Source organism: Drosophila teissieri, chromosome 3R, assembly GCF_016746235.2.
Source record: "Drosophila teissieri strain GT53w chromosome 3R, Prin_Dtei_1.1, whole genome shotgun sequence".
Classification (NCBI taxonomy): Eukaryota; Metazoa; Arthropoda; class Insecta; order Diptera; family Drosophilidae; genus Drosophila; species Drosophila teissieri.
In genome coordinates this window covers 6,685,571-6,708,257 of record NC_053032.1, presented here as the reverse complement: position 1 = coordinate 6,708,257, position 22,687 = coordinate 6,685,571, and the positions used below count along the sequence as shown (strand labels likewise).

The 22,687-nt window shown below is 43.7% G+C and overlaps 2 protein-coding genes across 3 annotated transcripts in view; one reads left to right on the top strand and one right to left on the bottom strand.

Annotated features, from left to right (window-relative positions):
- The window catches only part of LOC122619231 (zinc finger protein rotund), a 28,987-nt gene that overhangs the window by 3,142 nt on the left and 3,158 nt on the right, over window positions 1–22,687 (top strand). The window contains exons 3-6 of one of the 2 annotated variants that reach the window (XM_043796019.1): window positions 3,287–3,388; window positions 4,632–4,671; window positions 6,504–6,554; window positions 6,769–7,049. In XM_043796019.1, the coding sequence (XP_043651954.1) occupies window positions 3,287–3,388; window positions 4,632–4,671; window positions 6,504–6,554; window positions 6,769–7,049 (474 nt within the window). Of the gene's footprint in view, window positions 1–3,286; window positions 3,389–4,631; window positions 4,672–6,503; window positions 6,555–6,768; window positions 7,050–21,801; window positions 22,680–22,687 lie in introns of those variants that run through there. The other variant, XM_043796020.1, reaches the window with a different exon arrangement.
- Window positions 11,341–13,003, bottom strand: LOC122619233 (GTPase-activating protein RacGAP84C). Its single transcript, XM_043796021.1, has 3 exons — window positions 12,541–13,003; window positions 11,570–12,377; window positions 11,341–11,452 (listed from the first exon to the last, which is right to left on the bottom strand). Exons 1-3 carry the CDS (start codon window positions 12,858–12,860, stop codon window positions 11,426–11,428), a joined length of 1,155 nt encoding a protein of 384 aa, XP_043651956.1. The 5' UTR covers window positions 12,861–13,003; the 3' UTR covers window positions 11,341–11,425.

Sequence of the window (22,687 nt, the reverse complement as noted above, 5' to 3'; positions counted from 1 at the left end):
TTTTTTGCTGCTGTTGTCACTTGCATTAGCGAAATTAGTTCACCGAGACAAGCGGTGCCAAGTTGGTAAGGAAGCTCATTATTTAATTTTGCACTTAATGTTCGCCAAAGCTCGGGATGCAAGTAGATTAGTTAGTCGGGAATGAATTATACAAATATCCTTAAAACATATTCGAGCTCGTCTGCCGCATAAAGGAAACCACCAACCGCAGCGCGTTGGAAAACAAAGCTTTGCAATTAATACTTACGCTTCAATTAGAGGAAAGAACCGTCAACGAAAAAGTGAAAATTGAAAAGCGAAGTAAAACAACCCGGTCGCACTGCTCACCCTTACTCCTTTGGCTCCAACCACGATTTGATTTGAGTCCGATTTTGTATCCGAGGCTAAAACTGACTAATGGGGCCAGTCACGGCACGTCGAATTGGAAGAGGAGTTGGTCCGTGCGCGAAAAAAGAAATGGACGGAAAGCAGAACCGCCAAAACCGCAAGCAACTTCAATTTTTTAAAGTAATTGCAACAAAGTTGGACACCATTTTTGTGTAGCAACAAAATCAACAAGAACCGGGGACAACATATTCTAACCTCAGAGTTCCCGCTGCACTTCGCGACAAAAAACCTAGGCAAGAAGTGAAGATATTGGTGAATAGCCGAAGATTCGAATTCCCTTGAAGAACGGCTTGTTCTTATAGTTCAAAACATACACTCGGATTTAGCGTAACGTGATCAAGATTCTAGATCTTTTATTATTTCAAAACACAAATTTGGACAAAATTAAAAAAAAGCCAAAAGTTCATAAGCCAAAAAATATCCTTGGTGAATTGCAAAGCTGTCCTAACCTTTGCGAAGGGCATTGCAGAAATGAGACAGAAGTGCGGATGGTCAAACATTTGGACACGAAAAAAGCAGAAATGTAGTTTTTTTTTTTAGCGACTAAATGCGAAAAAAATCAATAGAAGCAGACAGTGGCAACATGACTAAAAAGATGTGAAGAGGAAGGAAATAAAATAAAAATGGAATGCACAAGGAAGAGGGGCAGGGGCAGGATCAGGAGCAGGGGCAGGATCAGGAGCTGGACCAGGAGCAGGAACAGCAAAGCCAAGGTGAAGGGGCACGGGCGGAGTACGTTGGAGCGGAGCGTCTTGCGAGGATGAGAGGGAGTCTGACCAGACCAAGCCGGACCAAAACCCCTGGCAAAGGTTGCTACATTGTGCAAAACACGCTTTGGGGACTGGGCTCTGGGTTCTGGGTCCTTGTGGTGTGAGTCCTGTCGGATGGTCAGAACGTGCAATTGCAAAGGGAAAAAATGTTTTAACGTTTTCCGCCTAATTTTTTGCACTTTTTAACGCTGCATAGAGGCGGCTAAGCCACCCAATCTGCCGCACCCCCAACGCGCCCGACGTCGACGTCGCTGCCAGCTGCCCGGCGAAGGGGTTAAAAAATTTTGTTTTGATTTTTTTCCTTTAGAAACTCTTTGGTTTTTGTGTTTTTTTGTTTTTTTGTTTTTTTGTTTTTAAGCTTTAGAGCGAGACAGCAGAGGAGAAAGAGAAAGCTGCTGCTGCGCTGTGCCATTTTTTTGCGTTTCGCAAATGTCTTCCTTTTTCATCCTGTCCAGTTTTGCTGCGTACTGCAAACCGAACTTGGCGAAAATGGAAAATGGGAGTGGGCCAAGCGACGCCTTCCTGTGGCTGTTGCTGTTGTTGTCGCTGCCGCTGCTGCTGCTGCTGCTGCTGGACTGGTATGTGGTGCTGGTCTGTTAGAGGGGACTTCCGTCCATGTCCACAGCCATGTCCATGGCTCTGGTCATCTTCATCAGCATCAACATCAGCATCAGCAGCTGCGTCTGTGCGTGTGTGTCTGTCTCTGCGCGTTTTTTGCCACTCTTGTGTTCTTTTTAGCCCTCCTACTAACTAGTCATGGCTGCAGGGAGTGGGCCGGTGCAGAGTTGGCCAAAAGGAGCCGCAGAGCCAGAAAGAGCCAGAGAGAGAGAGCGAGGAGAGGAGAGGCAACTAAAGCAACAAAGCTAACGCTCAGCGGTTCACACCCACGCACACCTACGCACACCCACGCACACCCGCATATGTGTGGGCCTATCACACAGTGGCCAACTCCCCTTGCGCTATGCCACACTTTTTTAGTTGTGTTTTGGCCTGCTTTGTTTTGCTCCGATTTTTTGCGTTTTCACGTTTTTGAGTTGGGCCAACACCGAAAGCCGCCGCACTTTTGTCGCTCTCGTCGACATTCACCATCGCCGTCGCTTTGACACCTCGATTGTGTGCAGCGCGGTTTTCTATTTCAATTGGCACTCACATTTATTTGCATTAGTATTTCGAGCCGTTGGCCACCTCTTTTTGTTCGACTTTCCTTGGCGGTTTCCAATTCATGCAGGCCCTTTTTTCCACCATTTTTTGCTGAGCCCATCGGAAGCGGAGATCTTGTTACAATAGATCAAGAGTGCAAACTATATTTAGGCACGCTCTGAATGTTTATTTTGTAGCAAGTGTTTGAAAAAATGACGCTGTAAAGTGGATTTGAATTTCAGGTCACACTCACACAAACAGTTATCCGATCGATTAATTTTTTCAGGGAATCATCTCCTGTCCTACAGCAAAAATATTTATGCACCAAGGCAAAAATATTCTGCACACGGCGAGTGCCAGTTTTGCTTTTAACGCAACAGGATCTCAACATTTTAGGGTTAAGATATCTGGGAAACCGGACTCACCTATTGTTATAAATGGTCGGTAGGAAGATGAGGTTGATTTTCAGTTAGTTAAATGAAGTGTAATAATAAGTTGAGCAACCCATTGTTAGTTGGCCTAATTAACTAATTGGCCTAACTGTTTTAGCTGTTTAAGGAAGCGTTTCTTAAAAACTGATTTTAATATTTGTATTAATTTGAATTAAAATTGATTTAACGAAGTTGGTATTGAATTCCATTTAGCACTGAACAAACAAAAGTCTTTTGCAATTTAATTACCAAGGCCAGCGAAGTCAAAATGAACTCATGCTAAATCATAATAATGGCCATATTGTACATACCGAAGTTAATGAATGACTTACATTTTAGAAAATAATTGGCATTAACTATGAAAATCCACTTTTCCATCGGGTGTTCAATTTGGCCATCTTTAAAAGACCACCTCTTAATACTCAGGGTCGCCTTAGAAAGTAAAATGAATTCCCACTAATATGTGACATACATTCTTTATTCCATGTGCTGTGGGTCGGGTAATCGGGTAATCGGGAAATCGACCAACAAAACGAACCGCCAAACCAACAACCACAGCATGCCAAAGACATAAGCGATTACAATCTTTGGCCGCCAACGCCGCGCAGTCATCAGCATGCCAGCGAGCATCACCCGATGTCCCTGAAGCAGGAGTACGAGGTAAGTGAGCCGCTAAATGGCAGCGCTCCTCGCTTTGGCAATAGCAGTTTATCTATAGATCCGTATCCGAACGGTGGTAAAACATACTGGCATAACTTTATGGCCCGCCCGGTGGTAGGGGCGAAACAAAAACAAATTCTAAACTCGCGTGCCGCCAACGTTTTGGATTTGTTTTGCTCTCCGCTGCCTGCACCTCCCAACATCCCAGGCATCCATCCACCCATCCATTCATCCAACCACCCATCTAGCCACCCACTTAGCCACCCACTTAGCCACCCATCTAACCACCCATCACGCTTATTTACTTTCATTGCCCACTGTGTCTGGCCAAAGCCAGACTAGATTTTGCTTTTGTTTCGCCGCTGCAATATTTGTATTTATATTTTCTTGTTGCATTCGGGGCTTCCCCGCCCGACCTAAGCATATGGAAATAGTTTAGAAAAAAGCCGGCTGGCATTTATTTTTTGACACAGCCGGCGGCGGGCCATGTTTATTTTATTCGATTTCCATTTTTTTGGCATCGCATCGATGACGACGGAGGCCAGTTCGTCCTAGGTCATGTCTGGCTGAAGGATTTTAACCCACATTTGGAATTTACATGCAATCGAAAGCGGTGGCATTTTTTAGACAACTCTTTTCCCTATTTTCCGCACTCCACATTTTTTTCATTTCTGTTTCCATCTATCACTCTCGCTGGCGGTTAGAATTTTTATTTATATTTGCTGTCAGTGGAGCTGATGTGTCTGGACTGTTGGTTTTGTCACGCATTCGATTTGCTTTTCAATTCATTTATCGCTTGTTTAGCTTTGAATCGCCCGGACAGCTGGCGAAAACATTTGTTATTCGTGATTATTCGTGACACTGTGATAACTGCATTCGCTTTTCGCCGGACATTGTAATGCGATTTGCCGATTTGAGAGTCATTAGAAAATTTGTGTAATGAATAAATATTTTGACAGCGCTCCAAATTGTTTTATGGCCATTTGATGCGAGGTCACTCTGGCACATTTGCGAATGAATATTTGATAATAATGTTAAGTTGATGGGGTTAATTAAATGCGTGTGGAATAATTATGAATTGACATTAGAAAACAAGCAATTACCGTGGATTGGCCAGATTAGAACCGGCAATTGCAAATCGAATTAACTGAATTGCTTTTGGCTTTTCCACGCCGCCAAACTTTTGGGACCGCCTAGTGACGCATTAACTAAATGTCAATCCGTGTTCTCCTTTCCCTTTTAGGCCAAAATGAACGACCACCACCACAACAATCTGCAGAAAGGTGAGTCACCAGTGGACCTATCCCAAGAAGCCACCGGATCACTTGATCTACCCAGAACCGAGCCGGACTGACAACAATGCTCTTGTTAATTAATTGCTCACAAAAACAGGCCGACCGATAATCACGAATTTCCAAGATTCAGATCGAGGCGCGCGAACCGCAGATCTCCCAGATACCGATCTGCATTCACTCCGCGAAGAATGCAAAAGCTAAATTGGAAAACGCGTGCGGGCCGCCGAACAAAAGCCGCTAAGACAATCCGCTCCGTTCTCATACTCCCACGGAGTATCACACAGAGAAGAATTCGATTATCAACAGAACCGTCCCATTTCCCATTTCCCATTTCCCATTTTGAATTTAATTACCTTAATGCCATGTCCTTATAAGCTGATATTCAAATAATTAGATCTGAGATGCCCAATGAGATACAAGGGTTACATATACTTTACATTACTTCATATTGCTTTTTATTAGTTAAATATTTTTTTATTAATAGAAACGATCATATTTTGACTATATATGTACCTAGCTCACATTTTTCGCAGTGCAGCGAAATAAGCTGAAAATTGACCTTTAGCAGCCGCAACAGCAACAACAGTCGCAGAATACTTACAAGATGTTTACATAAATTCCTAAAATGCTAACAACATTTTAGCCCGGCTTGCTGGTAGCGGAATTGTTGCCGCTTCAACAGCCAGCTTGCAACTACCAACCGCCAACAAGCAACATTGACAGCAACACGCTCCTGTTTGGGGGCGCAGTTGCAGCAGCAACTTCCCTCCGGATGGCTGGTCGGCCAGGCAAAGTTACCTTTACCTGTATCTGGACCCCCAGAGCTTGTTGGCGTTGACGTTGGCGGCAATGATCGCCGACCGATAATGTCAACGCTAGGCAATTGGCCAATAAGGTCGTTGTTGCTGCTACGGTTGCTTTTGCTGTTGCTGTTGCCTTTGTTACGATAGCGATCGTCCACATTGTTAGCTTCGATGTAGATGTACTCGGATCGGATACTCTGCTTGTACAAATTAACAATAAGGCAACTTTTACTGGTGCACCCGGCTCATATTGCCGGTCGTCCATTTGAAACGCCGCTGAGGAGCTTTAGCTTCAAGCCCCTGTTCATTAGCTGAACTTTCCGGCTGGCGCCAGTGGCCAGCTCTCGTGTAATTAACACAGAAGTGGCGGTGGACGGGGCCCAGCAATTATCTGCAAATGCTTTATTAGAGAAATGTTTTTGACATAGCAGCGGGGCGCCCAGAAACCGAGCTATTCGGTTTGGTATGGTTTGGTTTGCTTGGGTTGCTTGGGTTCGGTTCAGTTCGTTTGTCTAAGCCGGATTACAGAGGAATTTCCCCAGCGCTTATTGTGCTTATTGTTCATAATTAGATGATTACCCCGAAATCCTGGGCTACCCTCTACGTCCGCCAAGCCTTCCAGCAGGGCAGACAAACTCATTAACGGATTCACACAATTTTTGCACGCAAATGGGCCGGGAAAAAAATTCTAAAGCGCGGGCAAATGCGAAACTATTTTCACATAACTCCTCGGGCGATTTCCCAGTGGCAATCAGCACGGCCAACTAATGTCTCAGTTTAATTAGAAAAAAGATCAGGCAGCCAGGAGCTGGGTTGCTCAGGTGGTCAGGTGGTCAGGTGGCGACATGGCCAACGTGAGTGAACGTCAGCGGCGGCAACTTCAACGGACGCCAAACGACCAGCGACCGAACCAGAACTTGATGGACAACCGTGGGGCAGCACTAATGCTGCCCCAAGCCGTGGCGCCACTCCGCTGACATATAACAACTAAATGCAACAACTCAATTGCTTTTGCAGGTCACTTTCTGGATGACAATCGTCTGGAGCATCACGCGGTTACCGGACAAGGTGAGTTGATGGGTGAGGTGATGACTCACGGGCACTTGGAAACTGATTACAGAAAAGAACATCGATTCCGGACATTTTTGTGATAGTTGTTCTTTAAAAATAAAAATAGCCTAAAAGTGTTTGCAGCTTCTATATCCCAATTCAAATGTGTTTTGTCTCATTTTATATCACAAGCATCCTGTACCTGATCGACTTCCATTTTTTCTTATTGCAGGTGGCCTGGGTCTAGGTGCATCCAACGGAGTTGGCGGAGGAGGCGGTGGCGCTTCGGTGGGTGGCAATTCCAGCCTTGGTGCAAGTTCCCACCACGCAGTCGCCGCCGTCCACCATCACAACCAGGCGGTGGCAGCTGCTTCGGCGGCCGCTTTGCTGGTGGTGCCCCAGCCGATCAATGCCAGCAAAATGGGCGGACCCGGCGGAGTCTCCTCTGTGGCAGGTGGACATGCCACCGGCGGAGGGAGTGGGAGAAAATATCAGTGCAAAATGTGCCCCCAGGTGAGTGCATCCGCTCCCGTTTCGATTTTTATACCTCGATATATGCCTGCTGCTGGCAATGGAACTCAAGGCTAAGGGTGGCCCCTGTTAAATTATGCCGGAGCCGACGGCGCTGCAGGAACCAGTTGACCGTAAGATTGGGTGACCGAGGGGGATCGTGTCCAATCGGATTCGAAGCTCTGACAGAGCCCGGCAAGGCATCGGCTTTTGTTTACAATTTTCCACTTGATTAAGCTCGACAAAAGATTCGAATTTCAATGGCACTGGGGGAAAGCCATTTATTACTCACATGCATATTTGTGAAGATTTTTAATAAAAAATATGAACATTTTTAAAAGCCATCAAGAAAGTAATTACTTCTACAATTTATGTTTTATATTTTTAAGCCCAACTATTTCTAGAGCTTAGAACAAACTTGGACTTGAACAAGAAAAAAATTCTTCTCTGTAATTTTTATTCCTAATGTAATACTGCTTAATTCCACTTCCAAAAGCCTTTAAATAATAATTTTAAACTTTTGGCAACTAAAATCCATTTTATAAAGGGTCTGTGGCATCCACGATGAAATATATTTTTAGGCAAGGGGATGAATTTCAATCGATGCTATCAACGTTTTGGATTATTTTTGTTTCTGGGCCCAAACTCTCGAAGTGTTTTTCAGTGCAGTCAGCCAGTGCTCGTATCATGTTGCCTCGTTTTCTCACATTTTTTCGCGGCTCCCCATGCACTTGCATTGACACTCAAGCCGTGGCTAAAAGCCAGGCCAAAACCCCTGAACCAACAGCTGCACTTGCCCGTAAAATGTCAATTGTGCAGCGTCCACGGCCTGCGTTGATTGCTGCTAATTGAGCTTATTGTTTTTTAACGGTTATTTGTGGCCTGAACCCTGGCAGGTGCCAGCTGTAAGAGGAGAGCTGTTGCCAAGAATCCTTGTGGGTCACCGATATGCGTGAGATTCCATACCGGTGGGCCTAAGATATGATGGCGTCTCTTCTCTGGGCTCACTTTCAATTCACTTCGACTTCTTGAATATTACAGGAAACTCAGTTTAAGCATAGCCAAAGAGTCACCTGAGAACCTCCCAAAATAGATTTCCCTTCCAGCAGCTATGTTAAGTGAACTATTTCCGCGGGTTTTGTTTTGTTCTCGAAGAACAGCAGTGTTGACAGCGAACATTTTCGGACGAATGATGTGTCCGGCTGATATGCCACACCCACAATGCCCACAATTTGCGGTGCGAGGCTAACAACATTTGCAGCGCTGATGAGCGATGCCAGCACACCCCCTCACACACCCTCAGAAGGGGTGATCAAGGGGGAGTAGAACGGGGTGTAGATGGGGCTGTTGGTGGGGGTGCCAAAGGGGTGCCAGAGGGCCGACATGGACGGAGGTGTTCATTTGTGCGGGACAAAGTGAAATAGCAGCATGCCTAAAAGTATGCTACGCTCTCCGTTTTTTCGTGTTCCTCTGCATGCGGGCTAGTGTGTGTGCACTTCGTCCTTCTGCGAGTGTGTCAATTTTGTACTTCTTTTTGGCACATGCAGGGAGTACTGCTCGGGTCTGCATGTGTGTGTGGGCTGCACTACTGAAAATTAGTGCGTTTCTACGCTCAAAAGCGGCTGCTGCTACTTTTTTAATTACCCACACTTCGCCTTTTTTGTTTTTCTCGACGATCCAGCTCGTGCTCCTGGACTTTGGCAGTCGGCTTGTTGTTGCCCAGTCCAGCTTCAATTGGAATTACTACACTTGGCACTTTCATATGTACGTATGAAAAAAGTCCTGCAGCAGCTCCCCTCTCCGGTTTTTTTGTACCTTTTAAGCTGGAACTGGCCACATTTCTCCTGTGTCAGTGTGCGTGTGTGGAAGTTTCGTCCAGCCTATCATGTTAGTGTGCTCTGCTCTTCCTCTTCCCATGCAACCTTTTCCGATGGTTCGGGTGGCAGGGGTACGGTATTGCTCTTTCCAACCCGTTTTTTCAGCTGACCAAAAATTATGTTCACCATTTCGGGGCGCATGTCAGGAGGTTTATTCGGTTCTTTTTTTGCAGAGGACAAATGAAAAACACACATTATTTTAAAATAATTTTTAAAATAAGTAACTAAGAGCCTTGATTGAATACAGACTTTTTGATGAACATGGTAAAACATTAAAGGAGTAGAACCTAAAATAAAAACGCTTTAAGGACCTCACTATTTAGCCAAACAAGCCAAAATGCATTCTGCATTTAATAATTTCCCACAGCATTCTTTGCATATTTTTAAGCTTTTTAAAGCACTCCACAAAAACATTCCAAACTCAACGCAAATATTTGTTTTCCCAAGGAAAGTCCTTATTGTAATGTAAATCCTTTAAAAACAAAATTAATCACGAACGTGTATTTTTTAAAGTTTTTTACCTTCAACAAAATATTTGTCTTATCCACAAAAAACGGCGAGAAGAATACGGAAAAAGGGAACTTTTTATGGAGCACATGCCGCGCCCACTTGTTTGGGGAGACCAACACAAAGCTTACATAAAATTATAGAACACGCCTAGCAAAGGGGCAAAAAAGTGCAGAATTAACTGAAATAAACACAAAAGTGCGCTCCGATTTTTACCCTATCTTATTAGTAACACGCTGTGCTAGTATTGGTGGGAGATTCTGGTTTTTAGTTGTGCTCTCTGCTCCACCCCGCCACGCATAATACGCGTCTACTATTTTTAACCGCCATTTTTTTAGTTTTGTTTGACATTTGCATTTACTTTTTTCCATTATTCTTTGCTGCGCTTTAAACTTTGTGTGAGCTCATGTGTGGCAGGCACTAACACAATTACACAAGTGGTCCGAGCTCTGCAGAGGGGCGGGTGCGTGTCGGTTTGGCGGGATGGCGGTATGGCGGTATGGGGCAAGCTCACACTATCAATTAGTAAATTACATGCGAACAACAAGCGGAAAATGCCCGAGCGGGTGAAAAACTGCCGACAAAAATAGAAAAATTGCACAAAATTGTTGCGCACATCAAAATAAACACACGCCCACACACATACTCGCGAACGCTGCCCACACGCACACTTGCATGCTCCACATCGGTGGACTGTGTCTGTTATTCCCCTCATTTAATTAACAATAAAAATAGGCTAAAAAGTCTTAAAAAAGCAAAAACTGCACGCGAATTATGCAGGCGCACACAAACACGCCGCGCACACTCACATACATTGCAGCCATGCCATTTGTTAAACAATTTTAACTCGCACCCCCAAGTAGGCAATGTTTTCCGTACACGCACACATGCGGCGGGCATTAAAATGTGATCCGATATAATACATGAATTATGTAAACTATTTTTATTTTTGTTTTGCCTATTTATTTTTGCATTTTTTCGCCTTTTTCGCATTTTTCTGCCACGGTATTGGTGCGAACTGCCCCTAAAAGCGCGCTGGTGTGCGTGCCTGCGTTTTGTGGCCTTTGGCATTAGCATTTGGTTAACGTTAACGGGCGACCACTGCAGTGCACTGCAACAATTGCCAGCCCATTTGCCATTCCTGGCGGTTAGCAACAGAAGCGCATTGCAAATGCTCTTCACACACATGCCGTCTCGCTTTGTGTTTGTTTTTGATTGTATTATACATTATTTGGACCATGTCCATGTACGAGTATTGGCCTGGGATCCGATCGACTGATATTGGGAGTGAGTCTATTTATGCACTCGTTCAGTGCATTCGAGTTTTGTTTTGCTTTGCTTGTTTTTTGCATTTAATGGCCGCACTTTTTTGCACGGCACTCTCCAAATTGTTTTTAAAATGCTAACTTTTTTCTTGGCGCTTTAACTTATTTATATGTGTTCGCGGCGAAATATTTTACTTTGTGCTTTGGTTTACGCTTCAAAGAAACATAAATATGGGAAATGGAAATTATTAATTTTTTACATGTTTTCAGCGGTTGGGAATTAATCAACGTTCGCCGAAAAAAATTGCAAATTCAATTAAAAATGTTTATTAATGTTTCAATACTCGAAATATATAGTTTTACGATAACGTTGCTCTGGGCCATGCTAGATTATTTATGTGGTGCGAATAAGATTTTGTTTCGTCTTTTTATTTCATCATCCGAATTTCATATTATATATTGAAAGTAATGCGGATTTTTAATAGAGTAGCTTATGGTGATTTAACAAATCAGGGATTGTACTTGAGTTCAAGCTGCTCGTATGCAATAATAAGTGTTTATTAGCCGCGTTTAATTCAACAAAACATACACACAACATTTTAGAGATCCAATTTTTATTAATTTTATTATTATAGTGAATAAAGAGCTAATATAAAATGAAAAAAAAAACAGGAACACTCACAAAAGGAGACTTCACCCATTCTTGATGTCTCAAGTCCTCCACATTTTACTATAGGTTAGTACTGCTAAGGTTAACCTGAAACAATAATTCCACTTTAAGGCATTTATATTGAATTTGGTTTAGAGATATGAATATCTTTATATGAAAATAAAATGTTATCCAAATCCGTTAAAGTGAAAACATGGGTCTTACCATTGATCTAAAGTAGGTCTTAACCGAAGACCATCCCAGATTGGACGAGCTGTCCCATTGGCGCTGATTGTACCGGTCCTCAAAATCATTGGTGCTGCCCAATGAAGTAGGAAGGGGGTCAACCTCCAAGAACTGAGACCAAAATCCGGCGGGCAACAGAAGCAGCATCTTCAGCACCCGCTGCCAAATGACCACATTTTCGAGAGTCAGATCCAGATCCCCAAACAGAGTTGGAGCGAAGATCACGGCTAGATTGTTAACCGACATACGGACGTCAGGACTTTCGGCAACTCTCTGCCAGTGGAGCATTAAGTAGGCCAACGTATCCCTGTGAGGCTGATGTAGCTTCAGGACCGCTAGATAAACCGCCATCTCCACAACCAGAGGATCTTCATGCCGCGCGGCCTCCTCGAAATCCCTTCGGTGGTATATGGGAATCAGAGGGTGAACCAACTGACGAATGAAGTCCTTTACACAACAGCACAATGTGTGGGTGTCTTTATTGCCCAAATGCGGCGTGCACTTGCCACGCAGCAGCTTGCGACACAGACGCTTGCACTTCTCCCGGGTCGAGGACACACGGTAGAGTCCCTCCTGCTGCAATCCCCGCGCCTCGATCTCCGTCACACAATGGACAATTAAGGCCGGCACCATGGGCGCCACCCGAGGCGCATAATCGCTGAGACTTCCTCGCTTGGTGGTCATTTGGGGCTGTGGGATGCAGTTCACTGTCAGCTGGCGGCAGCAAGTGATGTGGCACCGAAGCGGACACGCCCGACACCGCAGGCAGGCCATGGCGAAGCGGATTCTGGAAGAAGACCAGGAACACGCTTGGGCAGGTTAGGGAGGCTTGAGAGGGTATAATTCCTAAAAACGTGGCTAGCTCTGATCAAAGTCCTCTCAGAAGTTCCACGTTTCAACAATTAGACACATGTAATGCCCCTTGAGTTTAACACAAAAAGGCAACTCACCTTTTCCGGCAGTGTACGCAGCTCCCCACGTTGTAGTAGTACGACTTAATCTTGAAGTTGTGCTCCCTCAGCAGTCCCGAGTGGGACTGCGAGCAGAAGTCGAGTCCGTCCGTGGATAACCCATCGCTGCCACTGGGATTCATGTCCACGCGATCCTGCAGAGAATCCAGGGACTGGGATACGAACATGCGGTAGTGCTCGCTAAGGTCATCGTAGGACCTATACTCCCGCAGAAGCCTCCGTTTGTTCTGCATTGTGGGGCTATCGGCCGGCAAATAAAATCGGTTTGAGAGCGTCTGACTCCCAGAACCACTAATCATTCAGCTCGCGATTGATTCAGCTGTTCTGGTCAGTTGGCAATTTCCGAAGGGAAGCCACTTCGAATTGACTCAGCAACGCAGAAGTTATCGGCTCGCTTCTCCGAATACTAGACCGAAATGTTTATTTACACTTCCGGTTTATTTGGAATCGGGTGAAAGCTGACGGTTTAAATAGTTCTGGCAGCTCAAAAATGCGATCAGCCGTAGACAGTGCCTACTGTGGCACTAGCATTTATAAACAATCCGTCAGGATCTTGAATGACATAAACTTGATAAATGTTCTAGATAATTATACCTCTTACTCGTAGAGTAAAAGGGTATACTAAATTCGTTCAAAAGTATATAACAGGCAGAAGGAAGCATTTTCGACCACATAAAGTATATATAATATATGTATTCTTGATCAGGATCAATAGCCGAGTCGATCTGGACATGTCCGTCTGTCAGTCTGTCCGTCCGTATGAACGTCGAGATCTCTTAGGAACTATAAAAGCTAGAAAGTTAAGATTCAGCATGTAGACTCCAGATACATACAAGTTTATTAGCCCATTTTGACGCGCCCACTCTAACGCCCACAAACCCCCAAAAACTGTCAGTGTTGAAGTCTCTCCTTCCTACTTCCAATAGCTGAGTAACGGGTATCAGATAGTCGGGGAACTCGACTATAGCGTTCTCTCTTGTTTTTATATAAATACTGTTTATTGAAAAATGAAAAATTCATCAGCAGATATAAAATTGGCGACGTTTAAGGCGACTAATATGATTCTGAGAAATAACGAAAAGGGCAATTTGCTATTCGTAAATTAAAATATAAAAAAATGAAATTCGTATTATACATTTTGTGCTTAACAATAATTCATAAATCATTATTTGGTCTGTCGTTTTTCTATTAACTAGTCAGGGCTGTTCGTTTTATATTTTCGATTCAAATAAATTCGTTAGAGACAATCAAAGCCCAGATAAAACCCTTTTAATAGAGAATTTATTGTCACACCGAGATTCAGTGTCACGATACAAACCTAAAAATCCCCAAAAACAAAAAGAGTGCAAAAAATCGAACTGAATAAACAATTTGCTAAAGTATCTATGAATTCTAAGCGCCCAGAAAATGGCTCAATGGCGACGCTAAATGGATGAAAAATTCATGGAAAACCGTTTTGCGGCCACCAGACATAGAATGCAACCAGCAAAAATGCTACAGTTCATGCGGCGGGCACGTCGGAAAGCGAAAATGTTGAGTAAAAAACACAAAAATTAGAATTCAAAAAGATTTTTGAGCTTGGAGTTTTTTTTTGAAAACGAAACGTTGATCTGTCTGTTAATTTAATTGGTAATCATTAGCCAGTTTTTGAGTTGATTTTCCTGCGATTTTAAAGTGCGGAAAGAGTGAAAACAAAATTATCAGGGCACTTTTCAGGTTCGGCTCTGAATTGAAAAGCAGCGGCAGCAAAATTAACGAACAAAGCGGCGAATTTGATTTTTATGCTTTTTTGTAGTCTTTTTTTAGGCGTCAGCTGCATGACGCCGGTGTGTGTCTGTGTGCGTGAGCATTTGAGGGAGCGGGTGAGCTTTGGGCTGAGATCCTGAGGATGGTTGCCACTGCCACATTGAATTCGTAGTTATTAATGCGTATTGAAATGCACACATTGCTGTGAGTGAGCGTGTCTCTCTCTCTCTGTGATTACGCGGCGTGTGTGTGGGTGCAGTATTCATAATTGCACTTGTGTGGGTTTCTATCTGTGTCCGACTGTTTTGTTTGTATTCAAAGTCCACAAATACGAGTCACGCATCCATCGCAATAAGCCCATGCAATCCCCTATCCCACTCCCTTTTCCAAAAATGCTTTTTTGTACTTTTTCTGATTCGCCTGTGACCGTGTGTGTGTTCAAATACGTGTGTGGCCCTATATGTGTGACTGTCCGTTGCGTATTGAAAAAGGCAAAAAAAAGAACACAAACACAACAAAACAGCATAAAAAATGTTTGGACATCCACAAAACATGCAAAAAAGAGGGGAGCTGAACTGCGAGTACTGGGCAAAAACGAGTGGGAAAAATAGCATCAAAGCACGTTGACAGTGTTGCCACGTGGTGATAATTAATTTTTCACACACAAAAGTTGATCAAAATGTTTTTATCCGGGGCCTCGCAAATTGAAGGATCCATTCGGGGGCAGCAAGCACAAAATATTAAATCCGTTCAAGCTTTTCAGGAGAATCGAAAATCGTTCAACATCTTAGAGCATAGTCCTCTAAACTAGAACCATAAAATCAGCAAATCATTAATTAAAATATAGATAAATCAGATAGATATCGTATAGTTGCTAGGGAACACTCCTACAATATTTCCATTTATTTCCATTTTTAAATTTGATGTGCAATGTATTTATTCATTTTTTACGTTCCGACTCCCGAATTAAAACATACAGTATAAAAATCTATGTTGTGAGATAAAAACCAAATATTTAAATCCTGAAAAGCTGGCCAGCACACACGATGGTCGATATGTTTTTAAATAGGAAAAATCAGTTCACTAAGTGACCTTTTGTGAATTGAACTATAAATCGCAAAACAACCTGTTAAAGAATTCCGGCTCAATCGGCGCTTTGTCTAACCCAATTCTAGTTGGGCACTAAAAACAACAATTTATAATAAATTGTATTTTTCAATGGCAACTCTGCTATTTTTTAAGGCTCTTCCTCTCCCTTTCTTTCTGCCGCGGGCCAGGATGCAAAAACCTAAAAAACAAAATCTAAAAGCGAAAACACAGATGCAAATGCAACAGCAATAGCAACAGCACCAAGGCAGTGGGGAAATGGCTGCAAAAAAATGATTGTGTTTTGCGAAAGGGGGGTCAAAATGCACAAGGTGCAAGCGAGACGGGGAGACAGAAAGGAAAAAATTTATTTCCTGTGGCAGGAAAAAAAATGGGGAAAAAGGAGGGGCGCCGAGAGAAAAAATGCACAGCAAATGGAAATGGAAAAAGTGCTGGGAAAAAAAAGTGCAAACTGCCGGGAAGAAAAAAGAGTGGGAGGGTTTTGCCGGGCGAAGAAGTTGAGGCAAGGTTGCAATGCGAAAAAAAGAACTTAGAAATATCAGCAACCACGGCAGCAGACAAACGTCGACGTCGACGTCGGCAGAGGGAAGCAGTGGGTTGGCTGGGGATGTCTGGGGATGGCAGGGGGCTTTTGGGGCTGGCGGGGGTTGCGGCTGAAAGGGGTGGAGTAGGTGGCCAAATGTGAGGTGGTTGCTGTTGGCAGTTAAGCCAGCGCGGTGGCTTAGGTCAGGGCGGAGGCTGCTGCCTTTCCTGCTTTTTCTGCTGCTTTTCGGCTGCCCGAGGTGAGTGCTGCTTGTGCCCACCCCTTTGGGCGGTCAACCCCTTGCCGCCAATTTTTTGGGGATTTTTAGCGCCACCCATGTCGGGCTGATTGAGTGCTAGAAAGGGCAACCACAGAAACGAGGCGACCACCAAAACAGTTGCCTATTTCCCGGCGCTATTGATTAATCTGCCAGTTCACGGAATTTTAGCTGAAATATCGCCGGGGAAAAGCAGAGCCACAATAATGACTTTTGTTAATTGTTGACCAGTGCCAAACAAAAACAAAGCGCAAACAAATTCAAAGGCACACAAAAACAGCCTGCAAAGTCAACCGAAACGTGTGCTCTCGCTCTCTCTTTCTCCTGCAGCATTCCCCTCTCCTTTGCGCAATAAAAAAGTACGTTCGCATCAAAGTCGAACAAAACAAAATGAAAAAAAGGGGGCAGGGGGTGGAAGGGGGAGGGGGAGGGGCAGACAGGATATTTGGGGCGGCAAAGGCTAACAGCGAAAAAAATTCCTGTGCGGCTGTGTGAGTGTATTGGCATGGCCATGTGCTTGTGTGCGTGGGTTTGTCGCCGGCGCAAAATTCCCCTTTATTTTTTTACACAATTTTTTTCCGCGTTTTTTAGAGCCCCCTGCCCCACCTCCTTTACGCTCCTCTTTGAGTTTGGGTCAATGTTGGCGCTGCTCCTGTGGTGTTGTTGTTGCTGCTGCTGGCAGGTGGCAGCGCTGCCGACGCCGCAGCATTTGAATAGCGGCAGCAGAGGCGCTGACTGCGACGCCACAGCTCGCCGCCTATGCAACCAAAACTTTTTTCTCTGTGTGCGTTTGGATATTTTTTCGGTTTTTTTTTTTGCAACGTCCTTTTTTTGTTGTATTTGATTTTTTTGCTCGCTTAGTTGTTGGCGCTGCTGCTGCGGCCGCTGCTTTTTTTCGAAGTTACCGCTTGGCTGTGTGAGTGTTTGTGTCGGCCGGCGGCGGCCTTTAGTAAGCCAGGCCCACACCCACACCACCCACTGCCACCCACAAGCCCACACACACACACACAGATGGACTCTGCTGCCGCTGCGTTTTGAAGCTTCGCAGTGGTGTTAGTGCGCGTTTTGTCTGTCTGCCTGTCGATGCTGCGTCGCTTTTGCATCTGTGTGTGTGTTCTGGAGAGTATCTGTGTGTGCGGTTCGCCCCCCAAAAATATATTGTTTCAGATTTTTTCATCATCGCTTTAGTTGAGTTTTTACATTGGTGACGGATCGTGCTCTCGGCTCCGGCACGCTCGCCAAGTCCGTTCAGTCTGCTCCGTGTTTTTTCTCCGTGCGCAACATGTTCCTTGAGTCCGTAACGCCGAGGACGATATCAACAAAGGATAACGATACCGATACGGACACGGAAGTGGATGTGGATGCGCGTGTGACCACTACTACCAGTGCAGCCAGCGAAATAACAACACGACAACACCACGAGAAACGTCTTCGGCGGAACTCCTTCGCCTCCTGCTCGTCGCCGCGGCAACGTTAAGAAAAAGTATCTCATCCGCAAGGAAGGCTCCCACGAAAAAATGCGAAAATATTGAGAAAAAAACAAGCGAAAACTCACACACACAGGCAGTGGGTTTTTTCTTGACTTGGTCTCGGTCTCGGTCTCCGTTTCCGTTTCCGGTGGTACGTGTGCGCGCTTTTCAACGTTTTCCGGCTTCCCCGCTCACCAGTGTGTGTTTTTATTTATTGTTGTTGGCCAGGAAAAAAATATCGGGCGTGCGAGTGTGGGTGTGCATCTTAAGGATACGCGAGATTCAAACGCAACGCGTCCTTGTCTTGGTCACGTGCAGAAAAACCCAGAAGAAAGCCAGCCAAGCAGCCACAGCTGGCTTTGTTTTGCTTCTGAGCGTGTCCTGGGGTCCTGGTGTCTTGGAGTGTGTGTATGTGTGTGCTTGCGGGGAAGCTGGCGGGCTTTACGTATAAATAATAAATGTTCCTCGTCGGTCGCCGTGCATGTGATGGTGTGCCTGCACCGCGTATCAGCTGTTTCTTGTGCTCAATATCAAGGTCAAAACAACTCCTGCCACTTGGGCGTGCGAGCAAGCAACCCATTTCCAAATCAGATGTAATGGCCGAAACTGAATTTTTATACTCAAGGGGAAATCCAATGATCCTTTGTCTGTTACCGTTTTCTTGTACAGTTATAATTCTCATACATCACATAATAATTCCGATGTATTTAAAAAAAACAAGTTAGTTAGCTTTGTGATCACAAAACACGTCTCAATGTGACTTGATAACTAAACGGCATTAAGCTTTTTAAATTCTTATAAAATAAAGATAACCCAAGTGAAAAAATTAACCTGTGTTACACAAAGTAATTTATATAGAGTTCAAAGACGAAGTATAAAAATAAACTACACATTTGTGTCTCCAATTATATAATATTTATAAACATGAGTGAAGGTATTCAGTAATTTCTTACCGATTGTAAAAAATATCTTATTGTCCCAGAAGTTAGATTTTAGCTTTCATAATTTATACGTACGGTTGCCATAGCAACCTTTATATGACTGAAAGGATTAGGAAGAGAAGATATGTAGTATTGAAATATGGTAATTTGTGAAGAAATATAGAAGTTTACTACAGATATGGGTACACAAAATATGATATCAGCAATATCTGGATTTGAAAGACTATTGATTATAATTATAATCCAATATACATATTTTTTAAAAAATATGTTTTTTATGTCTACTGCAAATTAGTAATTATGAAGATCTAATTATGAAGATCCAATTATGAAGATCTAATTATGAAGATCTAATTATGAAGATCTAACTCTGTTGATCCCAAGCTCTCGAAGCTGACATCAACTTGAAAGGGTTATCCTAATCGAAACCATGAGACCCGCTGGGCTGTCGGGCTCGTTTTCTCAAAGGTTCGCAGCTCAATTGGCCGCAATGTCAAACGCTCGATGGCCAAATATTTTTCCACTCGACTTCACCGACTCGAGCCTTGAGTTGATCCGGTCCAATCAAGCGGAAACTAATTGGGCACCGCAGAACACCTGATTCGGAGCTGGTCCAGCGTGATTTTTGGGTTCCCGAAACTCGATAGACTGAGAAGATCGCTGGGCCACCGCCGGAGTGGGATTGCAGTTATTATTGCTCGCATAACCAGCCGTTGATCGAAACTTTTGGTCAGCAGCTGTTGCTCCAGTTGGATGTTTGGGGCAAAATTCTTTTCAGAGCGATCAGTTAATCAAAGACTAGCGCGGCAATAAGAACGCTTACAAGGGTCTCTCGGGCGTACGCTCCTAATAAGATGAACACATTATTTTTAATTATGGCAAACACACATAAAATTAATTGCATATTTTAAGTGATGTGAAATTAATTAATGATTAGTGCAAAAAGCTGACAAAATCAACTCCTATGGCAAAATGTGAAAATAAATATCATTAAAATGCATAAGAAACTAGCCATGTAAAAAGGTGAACACAACGAAAAAAAGTATCACATAACATGGCGCGATGCATTTTTCATAAACTGAAACAATAAAAAACTGTGGAAAAAGTGGAAATATTTTTGTGATTCGAACAAGTTAATACAAAAACCTAAAGAGCGGTGTGAAAAATGCATTAATCAGAATTAAATAAAAAAACACAGCAACAACAGCAAATTATGAATAATAAAAGAGCGCGCAAAACTTTTTACACATTTTTCAATTAATAACATCCCCCGCCAATCTGGCAGGGAATGCGGCTGGAGCGCAGGGCGAGAATATTGCCAAACCGCTAAATGTTAATTAGTTAAAAGCCCAAACTACGTATTAACACCATCGGAAAACCCCAAGTCCCAAACCAAGGCCCAAAAAACCCAAACCCAGTGTAAATGCAAACACAGACAGAGGCATCATATTTTCCCCAGTTTCAATTTTTTGATTTTAGTTTCAAATGCTTCTTTTTGCATTTTTTGTTTTGCGCCATTAATACATTATGTGCAATCCGCCTATGTACTCGCCTGGGCTGAATGTTTGTTCAGCTTCCTATATAAATTAAATTGCCATGTCAAAAAAGTCAATATTTAGCAAACCAATAAAAAAAGGAATCACACCGCCTAACTGGCAGCAGCAGGTGTGGGGCAGTGGGCTTATATACCTTTTGAGCAAAAAGAAAGACGTATTTCATAATGAGCACAGATCATTTCGTTAGAAGTTACGGACACCTAAACACAGAGTGAGTCGTTACAAAAGATTGAACCCAATTTAATTATAAATACATTAAACAATGTAAAAATGTACTATGTACTGTGCTTCTGGTTTCCATTTCAAGCTGGAAAATCATTTAAATTCATTTCGCATTTTGAAATTTGCCGCCAGGCATTCTATAGTTCATTGGCATGTCAATTAATTCTCAGACAACCTCTCAGCTCTTACATTTCAATTTCATAAATAATTTTTTAATCATGCATTAACCCTTGCAATAATTAAACCAAAGCCCCAGTTCGCTCGCTTGCATTTTCATGTCAGCAGCCAAAGTGTTGACAAATCTATATTGCCACGTTTTTTGAACCGTCAAATATCTAACACCCGAAAATGGCAAGGTCAATGCTATAGACTCAAAACATCCATTTCCATTTATATCTAAACAAACTAATAAAAACAAGTTGAAAAAGAGCCACAGTGACAGCACAACAAAGCAAACAAATGCTTAACTCATGAATGAATAATTTGTCGCGTTTAGAACTAGAAGGTATCGAATTGGAGCACTTCAATGAAAAACCGAGCAGAAAAATACCATTGAGGACTTTCACCTGGAAAATTCCACAGGATGTCTGCGGCATGTCTGCACCTGAATGACTAGCTATCCACAAAAAAATCTAAAAACCCGGTGGAGGTTGAAAAAGCACAGCCAAGCATTTATACAAATATAGTATATATAGAAAAAAATCTAATCGAAGGCAGTCCAAAAAGAGAAATGCATAGAAAATGGAAAAACGAAATCGCTTCGCAAAAAGTCGAACCCAAGCCCGAAAAGCCAAATTCGTGCGGAAAAAATATTTTTGTCGCGTAAAAACGTAAAGGGGAATAAGGAAAAAATGTGAGCAGGCGTACCAATTGAAAATGCAAAATAAAAGTGAGTCGTGGAAAAAATGGCGTTAGATTTAGGACAACAAAAGCGGAGACAAAAAGTCGCTTTTCCAGCTCCCCGGTGCACCCAGCCGAAACCAAAGCGTTTTTGTGGTCGGATCTCGCAGGTTTTCAGTTGAGCTTCGTTTCTGTTATTTCCCCTTTATTTAATATTGGCTTTGGCAGTTGGGGCACAATGTCAACAAAGCGCTAACACAGCTTCAACAAAGTTATTTGGCTTCGCAAATTGTTGCATTCGCATTCATTAGGAACTGAGTTGTGAGAATTCTCGGGGTCGATTTCTTAAAGTGTTAAAATCCGCTTTTATATCAGATCAGGTTACACAAAAAAAATAAGATGGTAAAGGTGTATTGGGAAACAAAATTCATTTTTTTCCTAATTTCAGAATCTAATTTTGAATATTTGGGACGAACTGCGATTGGGTTAGGAATTAAACGGGTTGTATTTCTCAATAATAATTTGCAAAAACATTACAGCTAAAAAATAGATATATGTATATCAAAAAGTTAAAAAAGTTAATACAAAAACTATAAAATATACCGAAGTAAGAGTGAAAACCTAAAGTTACCTGTCAACCCACAAAGAAAACTTGTGCGTGGGCCAGTGAATTAGAACTTAACCAAAATAGATTTGATAAGCAGCCAAATGGAAGGCCGTCTCATCGAGTATCGGCCGATAGGCGGCGGTCTGGACTACCATCACAATTCGCCGTTAATCGGGGAGATCCCGCCCGCTGGCGGGGACTACTCCCATGCCGTGCATCGCTCCATTGACCACCTGCGGAACAGCCTCAACGAGCGGGTGGCCCTGGGTCCACTTAGTGTGTTCTCCAACACGGCCGACTTAAGGAACTCCGTCCTTAGCTACAGTCAGCAGCCCCACCAGCAACCCCAGCCACCGCAGCAGCAGCAGCAGCAACAGCAGCAGCAGCAGCAGCATCACCAGCAGCAGCAACACCAGTACCAGTTGGTGCCGGAACCCAAGCCGAGTATCACCAATCTGGAGAGCAGTGTGGCCTCCTCGGCGGTCAGTGGATCAGTGGCCAGTAGCCAAAAGCACGTGAACGATGCTGTGGTCAGCAGTAGCAGTGGGAGCAGCAGCACAGCTGGACCCGCCCCCACCGGATCCACGAGGGGCCGCAAGTCCCGGATCTACCCCAATCCGAACCAGCACATCATAGTGACCAGCAATAGCGTCGACAATGGCGGCATCCGGATGCAGAATGCGACGCTGAACGAAAGAAATTCTCAAAATTCCTCTGCGGGGGCTACTGGCGTTGGCAATGTGACCACGGCAGCGGGATCCGGGAACGGCATCTCATCCTCCACCAGCTCGCCGCACCACATGACCCAGTTGGACGTTAAGGACACCAAGGTGATGGG